The 19,867-nt window shown below is 45.1% G+C and overlaps 1 protein-coding gene across 1 annotated transcript in view; it reads left to right on the forward strand.

The window, feature by feature from the left end:
- Positions 1–19,867, forward strand: part of Kif26b (kinesin family member 26B) — a 395,922-nt gene that overhangs the window by 289,599 nt on the left and 86,456 nt on the right. The window contains exon 5 of the mRNA XM_051186394.1: positions 1,435–1,618. Within this exon, the coding sequence (XP_051042351.1) occupies positions 1,435–1,618 (184 nt within the window). The remainder of the gene's footprint in view (positions 1–1,434; positions 1,619–19,867) is intronic.

The following is a 19,867-nucleotide window of genomic DNA, read 5'->3' on the forward strand; positions in this document are numbered from 1 at the left end:
AGAATGGGAGCAGGGGGCTTAGATGAGAGCTTGACAGGTGGCACTTGCTGGGAGTTTTGGCTCAAATGAGGACAGCACCACAGCTAGCTGCGGAAGTGTCACATGAGCTTTATTTTTCCAAGAGACAAAGAGCAGAGTGCTTGTGTGCTGTGTGGATGGATCTAGTAGAGAGTGGGCATGTAGGAGGGACACATCTGGGTGTCATCCTTGTATGTGCTTTAGATACAAGGAAGCCTGTTCCTGTCTCCCTACCCATGCATCACATGAGCTGGGCATACATGGCATAGACACAACCTCGTCTAAGCTGTTCTTTGGTACCAGCCCTGCCCCAGTGAGTGGCCACAGCCATCGTTAGTCTTTCCTCCACTCTGCAAAGAACCCTTAATATAGGGGAATAAGTACCACCTTTCAGTGCCCCCCAATACACACACACACACACACACACACACACACACACACACACACAAAGAGATAGAGAGAGGGGAGGGAGAATTAAAGGCCAGTCAGGGCTATATAGTAAGTCTGTCTCCTCCTGACCCCATCAAAACTATATATGTACCTATATATTTAAATAGAAAGATATGGTGCAATACACGAAGAATTAATTTAGAAATGAATTAGTCTAATAGGATGTGTGCCATGCCTTTGTCTTACAGCACTGTTTGCCTTATGTCTTTTCTGTCATGGGATTATCATGTCCTAGGTGTTACAATGCACTTGGATGATGGAAGATGTGGTGCGAACAGCCAGTGTTATTAATGATGCTGGCAACCACACCCTCCCACTTGTCCTTGTCTGTACCTTTCTATGCCACTTTATTACCTTGATCTCTGCCTTTCTTGAACTTGCCCATAAGTAGCATTTTGTACTTAAAGACTGTCCTACACAAGACAGATGTAGTCTTGTGCCCTGTACCTCACTGTAGTGGATATTCTGGCTCGCTGTTTCTCACACTAGTATGCTTTATGGTTGGATTTTGCTTCCACAGCCACAGTATGCCCCGATTGGTCGCTACACAGGTTCTTCATCAGACTGGCTTGGGTTTTACAAGGTGTAAGATTTTTCAATGAGCTCATATGGTTCTTCACAGTTGGGCTTATGCCAGAGAAATTGGGGGGTGGTGATTAATGGAATAGGCGCTGCATGTTATCCAAAGATGACTGGCTTCATTCATGCTCAGGCTGAGTGTTGTGGAGAACAAACAAGTCTTTGTAACTTGTGATCTTAGAGCCATGTGACTTTATAGCTCCTTTCTCCTGTCTCAATGATTACATAGCTTATTAGTTAAGTTCCCTGTGCTGTAGCAAAGGGCTACAGGGAACTGAGACTGAAGATAGAGGGGATAATCAAAGGGCATCTTTAAGAGAAAGGGAGAAGTAGCCACCCAAGTGCTTCTGACTACAGCCTCACCTCCTTCTTATTGTCCCCATGCAGAGCTGCCCAGAAGTTAAATCTGTCATCCAAGAAGAAGAAACACCGGCCTTCGACTCCATCCGCTGCGGAGGCTCCCCTCTTTGCTACCAGTTTCAGTGGGATCCTGCAGACCTCACCTCCCCCAGCCCCACCCTGTCTCCTTAGGGCTGTCAACAAGGTGAAGGACACTCCTGGCATGGGCAAGGTAGGTGCAAGCTGCTGCCTCCCCCATCCCTTGTGTGCCTAGGGCTCTAGGCAGGTTGGGAAAGAAGAAAACAACTGTGAACTCTCTTTTGCTAAAATGAGGAGGTATCAGAGATGCAAAGACACAAAGAAGTTGGTTTGGAGGTAGCTGTTGATACTTTCTGCAATTTTATTCACCCAAGGTCAATTCCTGACTGAAAATAATCATAGAAAAGTCTAGAAATAAACAACAAAGAAGCTCAGAATAACTTTTACTTCTGTACATTGGTGTAGTTAGCCCTCACTGGTGTCCTCATACTGTGTGTGATGTTTTAATGGAATTTTATGTCAAGAAGTGACACAGATCTGTCTTGGCAACTAGAGACCATCAAGTTTTATTTGGCCACACAAATTGCATGTGGATCTGATTTGATGTGGGTGGGGAGGAAAACAGCTTTGCATTGTCGAACAAGACCATGGTCATTTCAAAAACAGAGAGACACAACAGCCAGAAGCAGAGACACAGGGATACAAGATAAAGATGAAGAAAGACACTTCTTAATTTCCCCATGGCTCTTCCTGGTCTCTCTCCTCTTCAAAGAAGTGGTGGCTTCTGCCTCTGAACCAGGCACCACTGTGAGTTCTGGGAGGTATTTCGACCTTGACTCCCCAGCCAAGAAATGCAATTTGGAGTCGTCACAGGACTTAGAAAGATGCAAAGGGAGTCTGTTACAAGATATTGCCAGGCCGCACATATGATAACTTTCATTTCTAAATGTCAACTCTTCTCTCTTTCTCCCCCAAGACGAATGTGCGGGTGAAATGATTTACAGCTTAATCATCAGTGGGGAAATAAGCTGGGACTTATAAAAACATGCAGTTGGGGAGATACAGAGATTCTATTCAATTCTTGTCAGAGTATAGATGTACATGGAACGTGGGGCTTGACTTTGGCCTTGGGTTTTGCTTCAGAAAGTAGTGGTCATGCTGAAGAAAGCAGAGTCAAGCTGTGTAGACTGTGCTTTTACTAATTCTTGTCCTCTTGGTACCAACATTTGGTTGTGTCCCGATTTATGGTCTCCGATGACCATGGTCTCCACAAAATGACCCTGCATCCTGTACCCAATCTCCTTCATTCTCTACTTTCTGTTTCCCTTTTCTCCATTGTGCACCCTCTCCCCCAGCACCACCATCCCTTTGGGGAGTCCTTAGTTCATGATGCTCTTTAAAATTAGGTTAGATAGAACATTGGTCACTGTAATAGAAAGCATCTAGTCTGGAATTCTCCACTGTGTTTCTCAGCAGATACGTGCTACCTGAGAGATTTTCCAGGTCCAGAGGTAAAGACAAATCTTAGACAACAGTCTGTGGAGGCGCCTCCATCCTCACACTATGTGGAAGCCAGCAGAGAAAGCAGAATGGCACGTGATGTCTCTTCCAAATTGGGTGTATGAGAGTGTAAACCATGGAGAAAGGGCCATAGCAGGCACCCTGGAGACATGGTGGCTATGAGATGAGCTATTAAGAGCTGTGGGTCTAAGTGACTGCAGGGTTTTCTTTCTTTAATTGTGGTAAATGCACACAGTATAAGGTAACCCACTTAAACAGGCATGTTTAAGTGTGCAAGGACATTTATTTTGTTAACATGTTTGGACTGGAATGTCAGATATGCCATGGGGTCAAGGCAAGAGTCCACTGCCACCATTCTCTTGCTTCTAAATAACAGCCCATTCTTCTTGACTATGAACATTTACATGGCATCTCTCAGGAAACATGCCAGATGCTTGGCCTCCCAGGATAATCATACATTCCACTGTGTCCTTATCTAGGACATGTACAGTAGAAGCTACCAGATATGCTGCCTTCATCTTTCACTTTGGCCTGACAAAAAGTCTGTTTCTTCAGGTGGGCCTAGGCCGAAGTCTTCTGTCTAAGGCCTCGCTGGGCCCCTTGTCCACATCCATAAAGTACTCCCTGGAATATCAAGATCCAGGTGACAGGGCACTAAGGTCAGGGACCAAAACAGTGGAGAGAATTCTTGAGCCAGCAGTGACCAAGTACTTGTAGCAAAACAGAATAAATGTCCAAGAGCAGGGGGATAATCTGGGTCTCACTGGATGTAACATTTACGTGTAAGGACGTCCAGTGCTTATCCCTGGTAGTATAGTTAGCAAATTGTACATTAGCATTTGATAGTAAATGTATTATCCATCTCATCCATTTGCAATTCTGAAATGCAACCAAAGACCTGAGTTTGCCATGGAAATGTCATGGGTATCAGCCTGTGAGTCACAAGGGAGATGGTGTGGTTTCTGTTTGATCAGTGGCCTGGCCACACAACAGCTGAGCCCTCCCTCCTTTTGTGCTGAGCCCTGGGGAACCATGATGGGGAGGATGTGACAATTGGAGGGACTATGTCCTCTGAGAGCTAGTTGTAGGAATATATTTTCTATGTAAAAACCACAACGAGGCCCTCTTCCCAGATATCCCTTTACATTTTAATATCTCAAAAAATTATTGCAAAGAAATTCAGTTGAATTTAATATAGAGCATAAATAATTGATGCTACTTACATGTTTGAAGTAGATGAACTTGATTGAATTGCCTGAAACCACTTCATGTTCTAAGCCTTAACCTTGGGTCTCTGGGATGCCCCATTAGGCTCTTCAGCTCTCAGAACAGCTCCTGACACATAGCAAATGTTTCCTGTGCACCTACTGTGTGTCAGATGCTACAGTGATGGGCAGAAATGAGTCCCCATCCTCATAGCACTTAACACTTTGTGCCTTCTTCCAGGGAATCAATGAAATAGTACTGATTCAAGCCAGCATAAGGGACCCTGACTCACGGGAAAGTGAGACTTACTGGTTTAACATAACTAAATGTACAAAGAACTTACTACCGTTAACTGGCTTTGTAAAGACATTCTTAATGGTCAGATACAAGTGATTAGCGGATCAAAGCAGCTTAGCCTCCATTTATATCTCATTGATTTGGCTTATATGTAAATGATTCTTGTAATCTGTCTGAAAATGGTTTCTTCTCTCTTAAGTCAGCAAACACTCTCTGTGAAATCTGTTTGTATAGTTAATTAGCAGGCATGTTTAAGGTTCATTTGTTAGTATGTCATGGTGTAGCAATGTCAGAGTTCTTCATCTGGGGTCACAAGGTTCCAGAGAAAAGTCTGTTATCTGTATAATTCTTGAATTTTCTGGCTCCATAGACACATTTAAAGGCAAGGACAGCAATGGCCGCTGTCATTCTTGGTCAGTGACAGTCTACCTGGAGTTTAATTGATTCTTCCCTTCCCAGGTGACTAACTGAAGGGCCTGAGGGGAAGATGAGGTTTCTTTTCCCTCACAACCACCAGGAATGTCTCAAAAAAAAAAGTGACATTCTGTAGTTAACATCTAGCATGTCACGGTCCCCCAATACATTTTGCAAATATTGGAAACTTCCTGTAGTGAATTCCAGAAGCAATGGAATAAAATACACAGAGCTTGAAAGAATTTTGAAGAAACAGGATGAAGCACACATGAGGGGGTGGGAAACCCATGGTTACAGATGGAAGGGTGGGGGTGGTGTGGGAGCCTTACCCTGCTGGTCTCACTCAGCAAGTAGCTGTAGAGACTTCCTGTCTTCTGGGTTCTACAATATGGCCACTGATGGAGGCAGGGCATGGGAAAGGAAGGCAGTGCCCATCTCAAGGTAGGCACTATGGCAAGAAGGAGTAGTGCGCAGCCTCAGCCTCCATGCCCATGTTCTCCTGTGCCCACCTGACTTAGTTAGGCTGTTTGGGGTTCATTAAGGGTGAATGCCCATTGCTACTCAGGGCCATTTGGCTGTCACCCTGCAGGGCCTGCCTTACTGAGAGCCTTCTTCTCTGAGCAGTGCCACCCAGATACTGGCAATTTGGTGGAGATGTGGAGATTCCTAGGGCAACAAAGGCTGAAGCCCATACTCTGTTCTCCACCATCCAAAACCAGTGTCGGCTCACCCTGACCTCTGCTAACACCTACACACACACACACACACACACACACACACACACACACACCCCACAGACACAGAGCTTATGTCTTCTGTTGTCTCTGTTTAGTTTCAACTCTAAGCTTTTCTTTGTTTTGTGTGTAAACTAACAACATAGAAAACAAAGGACAACCACCATGAGTGTGTTTGTTAGAACTCTGGTCCTTTGTGCATTTATTGACATCTTCAAGGCAGAAGTCCTTCAATTACTAAACCTTTGTGACACTCTACAGAGGAAGTGATTCCTCCCCAGTTGATGTTCTGATTACAATGAGAAGATAGCAATAAGATTTATTTAAATTAAAGTAAGACTTTCTCAAAGGTGCTAATGTAGCTACTATTCATTTATTTAACAAGGAAAAATGGCAAGTGCAGCTTTGGGAAGCGATTTCAGGTCGTATCAAGGAGAAAAATCTCCTGCCTTCCAGCCCAAGAAGGTCTAGGTCATTTAAACACATGCAAATTATCCTGTTCCTCATTACCATGCTTGCCCTTCCCCCATTCTAAAGATTTTATCAGGGAGACGAGGGAAGATTTGCGCCCATCTTTAAAATTCATTTCAAGTATATATGAAATAAAAAATTCAGATAGGATGGAAGATTCTGGCTCCCAGCAGTCACTCACCAACACTGCTCCATCTTAAATACGAATGACAGGAAAAGTGATATTGCTCCTATTTTTGGTGTACTATTGAGGTAGGCCTGGCTGCATAAATAATGCAGATTCATCACTATAGCTCTCCTGATGGCTTTGTAAATTAAATTGTTAGCTCTTCCGGGAAATAAACCCATGTGGCCTTCCACTCCCTAATTGCAATTATGCTTTTCCATGTTAAGATGATTTTGGCTGCTTCAGCTGAATACACATAGTTATGATTGGTTGGGTGGGTTTCTTTCTTTCTTCCTTCCTTCCTTCCTTTCTTCCTTTCTTTTTGTGTTTTTCAAGTTCTCTTTGCCTATATGAGTTTGACCCTTTCTCCAACCCATCTTCAGAGGAAGGAGATGTGGAAAAGTTGTTAGGACTCTTAAACCTTTGTAGGACTTTTTTCTCACATGGATTCGGGTTCCACCCAGCTCCGTAATGTGCCAACTTTGGACTGCACAGGTGTGGTGTCACTGAGCCCTGGTAGGAGCCCAGGAACTCACTTTCAGGGAACACATAAGACCCAAGTCCTAGGATCTGTTTTCTAGAGTAGCCATGTTATTCTTACATCCCAGCATTCTGCAAATGGGAGGAGACCTCTTAGGAGGATGCTCTCCATTAAAGACCACTAGAGAGGAAAGAATAAGCTCACTTGTGAAGTAAGTGTGTAGTGACTCATATTCTTCCTTAATGATGTGCTACCTCTAATTCTGCTGGTGGAGTTATGTGGGTGTCATTTTTTGTCATTTTCTTTATCAGGTGGGCTAGAAGAGGTAGGCAGTACCTTTCCATTGAATTCTGGTATGACAGTCATGTATAATATATGGTGTGTGTGTGTGAGTGTATAGACTTTTTTTTCTGACCTCAGATGTTTTCCCAATGCAAACTGGGGAGAAAAGCTCCAGGCTATTGAGGAGGAGTAGCTCAGTGTGCTATCTTCTGTCCCAGCTTCCCTTCTGTAGTTTTCCTGATGCATGAAGGGAAAGGGAATTCTATAGCCAATTTCTTCATGGGCATTGTGTGTTTTCGGATTCACTGTACTGTCTGAACAACTTTTCAAGTGAAGAACTGAGTCTTCTGAAAAGTCTCAGGGATATGAAGACCTCCAGGCATTCATTCTTTCAAAGAAATGAATGTGGGCAAGCCGGAATTCAGATTCTGTGTTCCAGTGAAGGAAGGCTCTTTAGCTTTTCCTTCCTTCCTTCCTTCCTTCCTTCCTTCCTTCCTTCCTTCCTTCCTTTCTTTCTTCCTTCCTTTCTTCCTTTCATTCTTTCTTTCTTCCTCCCTCCCTCCATTCCTTCCTTCCTTCCTTCCTTCCTTCCTTCCTTCCTTCCTTCCTTTCTTTCACAACTACTTCAGTAGGTTGTAAGCTTCTTGGGAGAAAAACTGCATTGAGAAGTGCAGTGCTTCATAATTCCCTGTAGTGCTGTGAAGTCCTGGGTGGATGCTGAGCTCTATGGGCATCCACCCTGAAGGGGAGCTGCTGAAAACTTGGCACTGAAAATACTCAGGGTCCCCAGCCACACCTACTTCTCTAGGCTTGAGTTGTCCTTGGAGGAGTTATGTCAGAAAGGTGACAGTGCCCAAGACTGACACCTCATCAGATAACACACACAGTTCACATTCATAATCCTCATAAAGTCATTTGTCTGACCCTGTACATTTATATAGTACATAAGGAATCTAAGACACAGGGAGGGGGGAGCAATTTGAGGGGAGAAGATGCCTGTAGAAGCTTCAGTATGAAAACTGTAAATCCAAGTTTGAATTCAACTAAAGACTATCTTCACCTGCTTCCCCCATGTTACTTTTCACCTCAAATCTGCTACCTCTGTGTGTATGTAAAGAGGATTTTTATAAGTGGACTTTTGAAAAGCCAGCAACCTTTCCTGTTATTGGGGATACTCTTGGAGCTCCTTGGAATACCTGTAATTCTCAATTAGCCCTGTGACTTGTGAAATAAAAACATGAGATAACAGGAGGAATTCTCTATGGAATAGATGTCACTGTTTCAGTTAACCAAAGGGAATCCTAAGATGGATTATAAAGTCAGGACAGGGTTTTTATCAATTTTGGTCCAAAGCCCACCTTTTATCAATCTAAGAACAATTAGGCAGCTTTGTTTTAAGCTCACATTTCCAGCATCTTATTTTCCTGTCTTTCCCTCACTGGTGGCTGAACTTAATCGTGATTTGCTCTAATTATCACATTTAATGTGGTTGATAGTAAGGTTTTATAAAAGGAATAGGAAATCCGATGCTGGATGTGTTGGCAAATTTGTCTTGGCGCCTAACCCACTGGTGGATGCTGTCCTTGCCTGTTGCTGATTTGCATCAGATGGAAAATATTTTCAGAGCCTCCTAATGCTTCAGTGAGTTGAAATATATCATTAGGAACGTGAAGTTATTGGGATGCATTCTTAAAGCAAGATTCATTTTCTTCAGATGGTTAAATAGTTGCTAAAATCAAAGTCCCATCTCTACTCAGAGCCACATTAATCCTGTGTGTCCTTCCCTGTGGCTTTGAGTCTCCAATCTGTAATGATGACTTCTAAACATGAGCAATGGTTGTATTGGACTGTCCAGACAAAGCACCTGAAAGCAGTGATAATAAGGAGTGTTTTGGAAGTGCTAAGCACAGAGATCCATCGAAGCTGCTTTCCTGTTCCCTTGGTTTCTGTGTTCTGTGCCACAACCAACAATCCAGATAGCAATATTGCCACGTGGAGCTCAGGGGAATTCTCTTTACCAACAATGACTATTAGCTGGAATGGAAAGGAAACACTGGGCTAGCTATAGCTAATAGGAAGGATATTTTTGCTTTTTGTTTTGTTTCTCTGCTGAAACCAGGGATGGTAAAATCATTGTTCGTTTTGAAACTGAGAGCTGGTTGTGGCTTCAGCTCTCTTTGTCCAGAGTGTGAAATGAGAGCATTGTACTGTAAAGGAGAGCTCCTGCCCCCTGGATGTGGCAGGCTCCTAGGCCATCCTGACTCATTATTAGGGGCTCACAATGAAAGTTCACCCCCCCCCCAAGAGCAATGCCACCTGCACTACATTTTGGACCCTTACCTTGCTTTGCAAATACACACACACACACACACACACACACACCTGTCACAACATAGCAGCTAAAGCTGGCTGTGGTGAGAAACAGGAGACTGAGGCCATGTAGTGAGTGTAGCTCAGCAGATAGAGGAGTTTGTACGGACAGCAGAACAGGTGCCGGGGGAGGAAGTGCCATTGGGGAACTTGTACTGGTGAAGGGTCGTTTGGTCCCATTGAGATTTTGGTGTTGAGAACACTGGATCAGTGGCCCCGTACACAAGTTAAAATCTCAAGGTCTGTTTAAGGAGCATGTGTGAGTTGGATGAGCATCATGTATCAGTCATCTAGCCGTTGCTGTGATAGGTTAGCCTGGTGAAGCACAACTTAGAGGAGAAGAAGGCTTATATGGACGACAGTTCCTCATGGCACCAAAGGCCTAGAGCCAAGAGTATGAGTCTGGCTTGGCAGTCAGGAGGCAGGGAGAGAAAGAGAGAGAAAGAGACACACACACAGAGAGAGAGAGAGAGAGAGAGAGAGAGAGAGAGAGAGAGACAGACAGACAGACAGACAGAAAAAGACAGAGAGAACAGGAAGTGGAGGCAGATTATGAACCCTCAAAGCCCACCCCCAGTGACCTACTTCCTCCATCAAGTCTCCATCTCCTAAAGGTCCTGTAGATTTCCCAAATAATGCTACCAACTGGGGACCAGATATTCAAAATAGATGAGCCATTTCTGACTCAAACTAAAACACAGTCTATGGGAACACTCTGAGAGGGAAGTATTTCTAGGGCTGTCATGCCTGTCCTCAGTCTACCCTCGGCTCACATTTCTCTCTATCATGAATCACAGGGCCTTCTGGGTCTCAACCCACCCGCCTCAGCAGACATGATCAGGAGTTCACTTTCTCCATCTTCACATGTATCTCTCTGACTGGCCCCTCTTTTCTCTTTTGTTCCATGTGCCACCACCATGTTTTGTTTGTCTTACACTGCAAGGGTGTGGTTCATTTGCAGTGACTTTTTAGGCTATATTGCCACAAGCAGCTCTCACCTCAGAGGAACAAAAGAGATGGTTTGTTCTGGAGCCAATTAAGAGTGACCCTGGTCACTCTTACAATTTCGGGTTCCCTAGATTCCACGTTCTAACATGGTAACAATTCCATGAAGTGTGCACAGTAACAGAACAAATACAATCATGAATCAAGACTTTTTCCAGTGTGTTGGTGAGTACATGAGGTAGGTGGGTCACAGGGAAACAGGGGTTCTCAGCTATGGGTCTCAGATGCTGTCTGATGGTGTCCTCAGCTATTTTGGCTGGTGGAAACCAAGAGTCTATTTATATATACCAAAGAATTTACCTAGTGGTCATAAAGATGTAAGGTCACATACAGAGGAGGGCAATGTGGATATGAAGGGGACTGAAGATGCACAAGGTAATTTGGCTCTAGACTTGCAACACTGTGACATCTCTGCCTCACTGAAGTTCTTCTGATCTGTCCATCAGCCTTTGTAGACACACCTTTCCAGGGATTCTTGTTCACAGCTCCTTACGGTTTTGGGATCTTGGTTGACTAATATTTCTTTCCCGTCTCTGAGAATGATTATCTGTACACTAGCTGCATGTTAGCCATTTGCTTGGTAGTGCTATGTTCTGGATGTAGTTTGTTCCCTCAGGGTTCACATGGTAGGAACTTTGTCCTCAGTCTTGCCATGTTGAGAGCTGATGGATTGGGAAAGAGGTGGGGTCTAATGAATGATAATGAGGTTACTGGAGCTATCACTTCAGGAACAGATTAATAAAGTTCTCTTGGAACTTCATTTATTCTCTTGAAAGCAAGTTATAATTTTTTATTAAAAAGGGAAACATGGACCTCAAATCTCTCTGGCTTCCTATTTGGCTGTATAATCACTCCTGATAGGCTTCCAGGATATACCTGCCATGTTGTGGTATAGCCAGGAGTCCTCTGACTCAAGGCAGTGTTGGTGCCACCATCCTATACCTCTAAGCCTTGAATCAAACACAATTTATTTTCTTTATAAAGTACCCAAGCCTCAGATATTTTGTAGCAACAGAAAAAAAAATTAAAATAGGCAAATAGAACTTCCAAAATCAAAATACATTAAATATAGAGCATAGTAGTTATATGCAATCATTTCCTCTGCTTTTGCCTACATAACCCATCCTCAATCCATCCTCTACTCATGCTTTAACTATCATCCATCCATCCATCATTCATTTACTCACTCACAGTTTTGTATTGCTTATTTTCTAAGTGTCAAGTTACTTTAGGGGATACTCAAGTAAATTAATTTTTTTGCTTCCTTACAGAGTCCAGACATTGCTATTGTAATGAGTGGAAAAATCATGCTTTAGGTAGATAACTCAAACTAAAAATACCTATTATTGTTATCACTACTCTGCCTTATCTTGGCAGGAGAGACTGGAATTGATGCAGGGTAATTGGCTTCCTGGCATGTTTTCTCCTGTGTCCCTTTTTACCAAGGACAGAGTAATATTCCTGCAGCTGCTCATCACATTGTGGTGACATCCAGTCATGCAGCAGTCAGGGTAGGCGTGCCTTCATTCCATCTTTAACACTTCAATATGCTGCCTACACAGCGTCCTGCAGTTAGTTTGTGTGAAGGAGTCACAGTGGCATGTAAATAGTTTTGTTCATCCAGGAGCTCTAAAGAGAACACAAACAGCCCTTGCTGAAGGTGTAACTCCTCTGAGATGATATCAGGAGGAAGTGGTACTTTGTGGAGGGGTGAAGCGTGAGGGGCTTTGTTCAAGGTCAGATCGTAGCCTGCTGCTGCTCTTGGAAACAGCCGTTCATCTCCACAGCACCTGTGCACTCTAGGTTCATCTTTGACTACTGGGGGAGGGGTGCTCCATGCCTTTTGAAATTCCAGTGTTTTCTAGTCTTTCTTGGGTTTGGTTTGTTAGTAGAGGATGTCTCCAAGGGATAGGCAAGACCTTAAAGTTGTCTACAATAGAGCATGCCCTGCCAGGTGGCAGAGATGAGTCCGGGGATGGAAGGAGGGGTGACATTAGTTAGAACTCTTCTTAGTTTTAAGCAACAGAAAACCTGTGTAGTCCTGTGAGTGACTGGAGGGCCATCGTGGCAGTGGCAGGCCAGGAACACCTGAGCTTAGGCTCTGTCTCCTGTCTCTGCATCTTTACATGTGACCATTCTTCACTCCTCATTACTGTCTTCCAGCAACGGCTGGTAGTTCTGAGACACCCTACCCCGCAGTGCACCGGCAGGCTCTGGCCCTTTCTGGCACAGACATTAGCAGTGAAGTCCCAAGAGAGGGCTCAGTTCAGAGTGGAGGATGGAAAGACAGCAGGGATGGAGTGGTATCAGGCTGAAGGTGCCACTCTGGAAAACGCTGGGGAGACAGGCATGAGTCAGTGAAGGTAGGCAGCTTGCAGGAAGCACTCAAAAACATCAGGAATGAAAGCCCTAAATAGGAGTCACATCACTGTGCCTTGGACCCAAGTGAGACCCTGTCATTTACAAAGCCAGTGCTACAAACTGTATGCATTTGTGCTTGTAGAGGCATGTACCAGTGCGCATGTGTGTGTGGAGGTCAGAGGTCAATTTTGCTTCCTCAAGAACTGTCCACCCTGGTTTTTTTTTTTTTTTTTTTTTTTTTTGGTTTGTTTTTGTTTTGTTTTGTTTTTTTCTTTTGGTTTTGTTGTTGTTGTTGTTTTGGTTTTTCCAGACAGGGTTTCTCTGTATTGCTTTGGAGTCTGTCCTGGAACTAGCTCTGTAGATCAGGCTGGCTTTGAACTCATAGAGATCTGCCTGCCTCTGCCTCCTGAGTGCTGGGATCAAAGGTGTGAGACACCACTGCCCAGCTCCACCCTGGTTTTTGAGACAAGGGCTCTCACTGGCCTGGAGCTCTCCCACTCCACAGAATTGCCTGGCCAGCGAGCCCTAGAGTTCCTCTTGTCTCTGCCTCTCCAGCGCTAAGATGACAAGCCTGTGCCTCCATGACTAGCTTTTTATACTGTTGCTGGGGAATCAAACTCATGTCCTAGCTTGACCATCCCTTGACCTAAAGACGTTTCCCACAAGGCCCTGTGGTCCTTTGCTGTCCCATAATACTCCACTTTCATTTATTCCACTCAGTGTATTGTGCATCTGCTATCTCAAGGGGATTGCTCTTCCTTGGATAGAGACTCACCTGTCCCTTGGACATATATAGGTCCCATCTTTAAAGACTGTTAGGAGAGGAAAGACCATGGCTAAACCATACATAGCTATTGCCCTAATGACTTCTCCTGTGAGTAAAAACCTTAGATGTGGCATTGCTTCATATTAATTCTGCCATTCTATTTGGGGGATGTCTTAAAGTATGAGGGATGCTAATCTTCAGGTTCCCTAAGTATATTACAAAAGCAGAGAGGAAACTCAAACTTTGTGTGGAAACATCTCCTTTACTCTGTGGGGGTTCTCAGGGACCCTGCAAGTTTCTGAAGAAGCAAAAGTATACGCCTGTCAGGCTATCACCCTCCACCCTCTGGGGCAATATGACTGTAGCTGTGTGACAGGTTGTCACACCTGCTATCAGCTGCACTCTCTTTTCTGAGGACAGTCTTCCCTTGGGTCCTGGCTGTCATCAGTCATCAGTCCCTACCCCTATAGTGTTTCCCTTGGACTCTGGTGACCAGCCCACAGCAGCCAGTTGATAGTGCCCTAGAGACTCCCATGTACCTGGAGAAAAGAAGTTTGGACTCCTCGCTGCTACGCTGTAGTTCCTAAGGGCTGTTGTGTGTGCTATATCCTACTCGCCCCAGGGGACATCTGGGTGTCAGCAGCCAGTATGGACTCTGTAAGTGGGTGGCCTCCACCCCTCTGGGAGAGATGCATAAAAAATGCCTTAGAGCCAGGGTGAGTGCTGCCTGGAAGGTGTTTCACTGGGTGCATGAGGAGTGGCAGGCAGCCTTTGCAGTTTAGAGGTGGCCATTTGTCAGGACGGGCAGCAGACAGACAGGAGGCTGTGCTGAAACCAGCAGTCCAAGGCTGCTCCCAACTTGATCTTGGCTTGTTTACAATGAAAACACAGTAGTGTGGGCAGAAGAGGTGAGGATATTTGGGGAACAGCCTGAGCAGCTGTAGATACAGAGGGAAGCCATTGGGTGTGTGTAGTCTTCCTGTCTCCATTGAAGAGCCAGCCTGAAGGACCAAGGCGTCAGCACACAGAAGCCAGGGTGTGAATGTTCTCATGAAGGGGCCAGGTTGGTTTGCTCAGTGAAGTTGTGTTGCTCTTAGAAGTCATGTGCTCAACAGTTATGGACAGGAGTGTGGGGTTGAATGGGGGTTCTGTTCTCAGTATCACCTATAGGGTTTGTGTGTATGTACATGTTCATGATCATGTGGGTGCATATGTATGTGTGAGTATAGAGGCCAGAGGTTAGTACCAGCTGCCTTCTTCTTTTGAGAGGCAGGGTCTTTCACTGAACCAATGTGGCTAGACATCATGGCCAGAAAGCCCCTGTCTCTGCCTCCCCACCTCTGGGATTCCAGATGCGTGTAGCCACACACAACTTTTTACATGGGTCCTGGGGGGCCTAACTCAGACCATTGAGTACTTAGTCCACCTCCCCAATCCATCTCTTCACCCTTACCAATGATTTTACCACACCCCACACTGCTTCTGTTGTGGATTGACAAGAAGCCTGCCCCGTTCAGAAAAGTTATTTGGTTCCTAGATAGAGGAGCGGAGAAGCCAGATTTCCAGACAGACCAGCCTCTTGTCCCAGTGCTACCATTGCTTTCCAGGTGTAAAGTGTCTCACAGTTCCCTGGGGAGTGGCTTTTCTAGACAGGCGTGTGTCCATTGGCTATGGCCTTGCTCTGCTTAGGCTAGGTGACTGCTTCCCTTAGTCAGAGTGACTGGCCCTTCTCTGTTTAGAAGTCACAGGGTTGCTCTGAAGAGGAGTTACTACACCAGCTCCCAGGCACAGAGAAGTCTATTCCAACACCTCCTGTCATTCACAGACAGTCTGTGCCATGCAGAGGTCACCACACATCTGCAGTGTGTTGACCAGATTCTTCAGTGAGCCTGTAGTTCACCTGCTGTGAGGACATTCGCCCTTCTCTGCCCTTGAGAGGAACAGGAAAATGATTTCCTGGTGAGAAATCCTACACTCATAAGAAGAGCCAGACTTCCAAAGAGGCACGCACCACTATCAGAGGGGGTAACCATCCAAATGACAGACACGCATGGCCGGCTACTGTCTTTATGCCACCTTGCTTGAGACCAGATGAACAGGCTGTCAGGCCTGCAATGGAGAACTCTGTTAGAACAACATCCTCAGGGAGTAGCTTTATCTGCTAAGGATGACAAGTGAGGCCAATGCACACAGAGCTGGAATTGCATGGCTGTGCCGCACAGGTGCTGCAAGGCCTAGGACTAGGGGATCTCCTCTGGGAGGCAGGGAGGCTCCTCCATCACCCTGGTGTGGTGACCCCTGGGCGGGACTTATTTACCTCTTGTCATTTGATCTGGCTGCAGCAGAAATGAGCTCAGGAAGTGGAGGAGGTTTTCACATTTCAGACCCTGAGTGATTCATCATTTTGTTCTGCTTCTCTGTGGGGATAGATATGCCATGACATACCAGGGTTGGTTGGTTGATGGAGTGTTCCTGCCTGCAGGGCCCGAGCACTTTTGCATTGTTCTGGGCTGTTCTCAGGCACACATGCCTATATTGCTGCACTGCAGCCATCGCCTCCCACTGGGCCACCCGACTCTGCTCTGATGCCCTCTTGTTGTTGGTCCCAGAACATGTGGGAACGTTGCCATGGCATCTGACTAGAAGCCCCTCAAATGTTCATACTCAGCCATAACATAGAGACAGAAAGTAGTTTAGGCTCCCAGGGCTTTGGGGAACAGGCATCATGAACCACTCTTGGAGGCATTGAGTTTTGAGTCTGGTGGGAATATTATGTAGTGATGGTTGAACATTTAAATATACTTAAACACACACCCGCACACACACACACACACACACACACACACACACACACACACACACGCACGCACCCACGCATGCACGCACGCACGCACACACATACTCACACACTGATTTGAGGCTTGGGAGGTGGTTTGATTGGTAAAGTGCTTACTGAACAAGCATGAGAACCTGAGTTTGGATCCCCAGAGGACAAGTAAAAAAGTGCTGGGCATGGTGGTGTTTGCCTGTAATCTTAGTGGCAGAGGCATGTAGGTCCCTGGGGATTGTTAGCTAGCCTACTTGGATAGTTCCAGGCCAGTGAGAGACCACCTGAAGAAAGACACCCAAGATTTTCTTCTGGCCTCCATACATAATACATGTGTCCCTGCATATACACAAGCACACACACAAGCACCCACACACACACACATACACACACACACACACTCACACTTTGTTTAAAGTGAGAAATTCCTTTTTGTGTAAGCTTTTCCTCAAAAAAAAAAATTAAAAACTAAAAATAAAGTAAAAATACAAACCTAACTATGCAGTTCCCATTTCCTGGGAGCATTTTTTCCTTGCTCCTTGCATCTGTCCCATGCTAATTCCCAAGTTCATCTCAAGATACAAGGCTTGCCATTTAGCCCATCTGGACAAAAGTTACCTGAGTCACCAGGCCCCATGCAGCTCAAATGCCCAGGTCTCTGGTGGTGGGGGTGGTGGTGGTGGGGAAGCACCCTTGCTAGATAAGAACCAGAAAGCACCTGCTCAGAACACTTTGGTTCTGGAGTGTGACTTTCTTTATAAATATAGACATAGACAGAGTTCCTGACATTCTGCCCGGATCTGAGGAAAAACAAAACCTTTCTAAATGGAACACACACAGGATAAGGAACAGAAGCAAGAAAGAAATTGCAAGAACTCGACGAGAAATGAAGTAATCCACACCCCACTATGGCCCCTGATGGTATATGTAGGATGCTTAGGTGCAAATTTAACCTAAATTAAAATACTGATTCTATTCATTAAAGCATAAGGGTTTGCCCAAGCCACAATATTTCTTAAATAAATGTATGAAGATTAGTCTTCACCAAAAAACCAGTTCCTTCTGGCCACCTCACTGCTCAGTTTTGCCTTGTAGGGTTTGGGTCTTCCCTCTCCCTCCTAAGTTTTTGGTATCAGCCATTGGCTGAGGGGGAAACACTTCTTTGTATCCTTTGGGGAAATGAAGGTTGACATATGTTACTTTGGCCAGTTTTAAATCAGAACTCATTCATTTTAAATAGGTACTCAAACAAGGAGGGCAGGGGCTTGCAAACAGCCCCAGAGCTGCTCCAGAAGGAGCCAATGTTACCCCCATTTACAATAGGGCCGGTATCTCCCCTGGAAGTCTCTGGATTTCATTGGAGGCTGGAGTTCACTTGTCCCACCTGTTTGTGATAGAGTCATTGGGTGTTTTCTTTTCCTTAGTCTCTGTTTGCAAAGGCCAAAAAGGTACCACCTTCTATGACCAGCACAGGATGACAGAGAACCAGAGTGGCTTTTCCAACATCCTTATATGTTGCCACCTTCTTTTCAAAGAATGGTAAGACTAGGAAATGTGATTTTGAGAAAGATTATTCTCCTAGCTTCTCAAGGGAAAAGATGTATCTACACTTCCCTATGCACAATTAGAGGGAAATTAGAGTTTGCTTACTGACCTGATACTGGCTTCTCTGTTTACATTACAACCCCAGATGTAACTGGTTTCTGGGTTGTTGACTACACTGACTTCCGTATCCTGTATCTCTCCCCAGAGAATGGGCTTTTCAAGTCATGTGACTTGGTCGTGTGAGCAATGATGTGACAAGAAAACTTGAAATCTATTACATTGTTAAAGCGATAAGAGAAATTTAATAAATGGTCATAGGAAGAAAAAGGGCATTAATAGAGGTGGTCTTTTCCACCCATTTCTCTTCTCTTCTTTCTTTCTTTCTTCTTCCTTTTTGTTTTGTTTCTGCGTGGTATTCTCTCTGACCTTTGTTGACATTCCAAAGCACGTTGTCCATGGAGCACATGTGGTGGCTGCCCTTTCTGCTGTGTCTTGCTATATCGGTACTTGCCTGGAGACAAATCTGCAGTCTCTCGTGCAGAGACTGTACCTCGGAGCCACACCCCCATCACTCAGGGAACAAAATTCTAGTTGAGGTGCTGAGGAGTATAGTCCTGTATAATTTGTGGAGCTAGTGTCAAGCTCACCACTGTTGTCTAATCCTCCAAACCATGGCATCTGAAAAGTCAGATCATCTCCCAGGTACCCCACCTCCCCCCAATCTGAAAACTAAGGGGTGGGATAGAAAAATGAAACCCTGGAGAGCCCCAAGGCTGTGTTTTGTTTTGTGTTTTTGTTGGCTTGTTTGATTCATTTGTGTTGTTAAGACACAGTTTGGTGTAGCCCAGGCTGTTCTTGAGCTCCTCACATTGTTACTGACCTCCTGTTTCCACCTCCAGTCCCAGTGTTGGGTCCCTCCACAGCCCGGACAGGGACAGTTCATTGTGAGGTTGGACCAGCATCTGTAAGTCATCCAGAACTTCTGTGTACCTGGATCCCAGGGCCGCAACTTTGCATTCCACAAGCAGCCATCCATCCATGAGCATGGTTGCTGCTGAGGTCAGTTTATCCCTGTTCTCTCCCCAATTTATTATTAGGCTTTCCCTTTTATCCTTAGCTTCCCCGGTTTTACTCTAACAACTTTGCCCTTGGTTATTTTCATGGAGATTTGTGGCTTTTTCCAGGGTGGACATTAATGCAGAAGCCCTCCAGGAATTTCTTGCTATTACATTTTTCCAGTGGACAGCCCAGTGGGGCACCTCTGCCCACACAGTAACTCCTGATTGTCATGTACCCTGTTGAGAACTGGTCACTTGCTGTCCATCTGGAAGCTTGCACTCTGTGTGACCAGCCAGGAGGGTTCCTTGGGGTTTCCCAGGCTTCCTGTGTTCTGGACGGTCAAATCTTCTGTAGGGCTGGGGAAGGGCTCCTGTATCCAGATCTTCCAGAAACCCATTTCCTCACGAATCACCATTCGCCACTTTCTGTTTGGTACAGAGTTTAGACAATGGGGATTTTGTATGTATCACTTCCCACCAGGCTCTCTAAGTGGAAGCCTGGGATTTAGAACCTGGGGTTGCCTGGTGAATGAACACCTCACCGGACACCTTGTTAACACAGGGCAGTCCCTCATGTCTTTATTACATGAGGGCCTGCCTGAGCCATCGGGACATTCTCTTCTGTTAACATGACCGATTGTGATCTCGTTTATACTCTTTGGAAATCGTGTGTGCAACACCACTGGCCTGGCCCTATTTAGCACTCTGAGTCTTTTGTCCCAGGACCACCAGCCCTTCTGAGGCAAACTGAACTTTTATACCAACTTACTTTAAGTAGGAAAACTCTCTGTGCTGGAAAACTGCATGGAGGAAAAAGAAAAGATTGTTTGGTTTTGTTACCAGAAACTGGTTTTACTCTAATAAATCACTGCTTTAGAAAGCTCTACCTAAACCTCTTCTGCCCTGCTTCCTTTTTGTAAGTCTTTGAATGAACACTA

The sequence above is a fragment of the Phodopus roborovskii genome, unplaced genomic scaffold (assembly GCF_943737965.1).
Source record: "Phodopus roborovskii unplaced genomic scaffold, PHOROB, whole genome shotgun sequence".
In the NCBI taxonomy this organism is placed as follows: domain Eukaryota; kingdom Metazoa; phylum Chordata; class Mammalia; order Rodentia; family Cricetidae; genus Phodopus; species Phodopus roborovskii.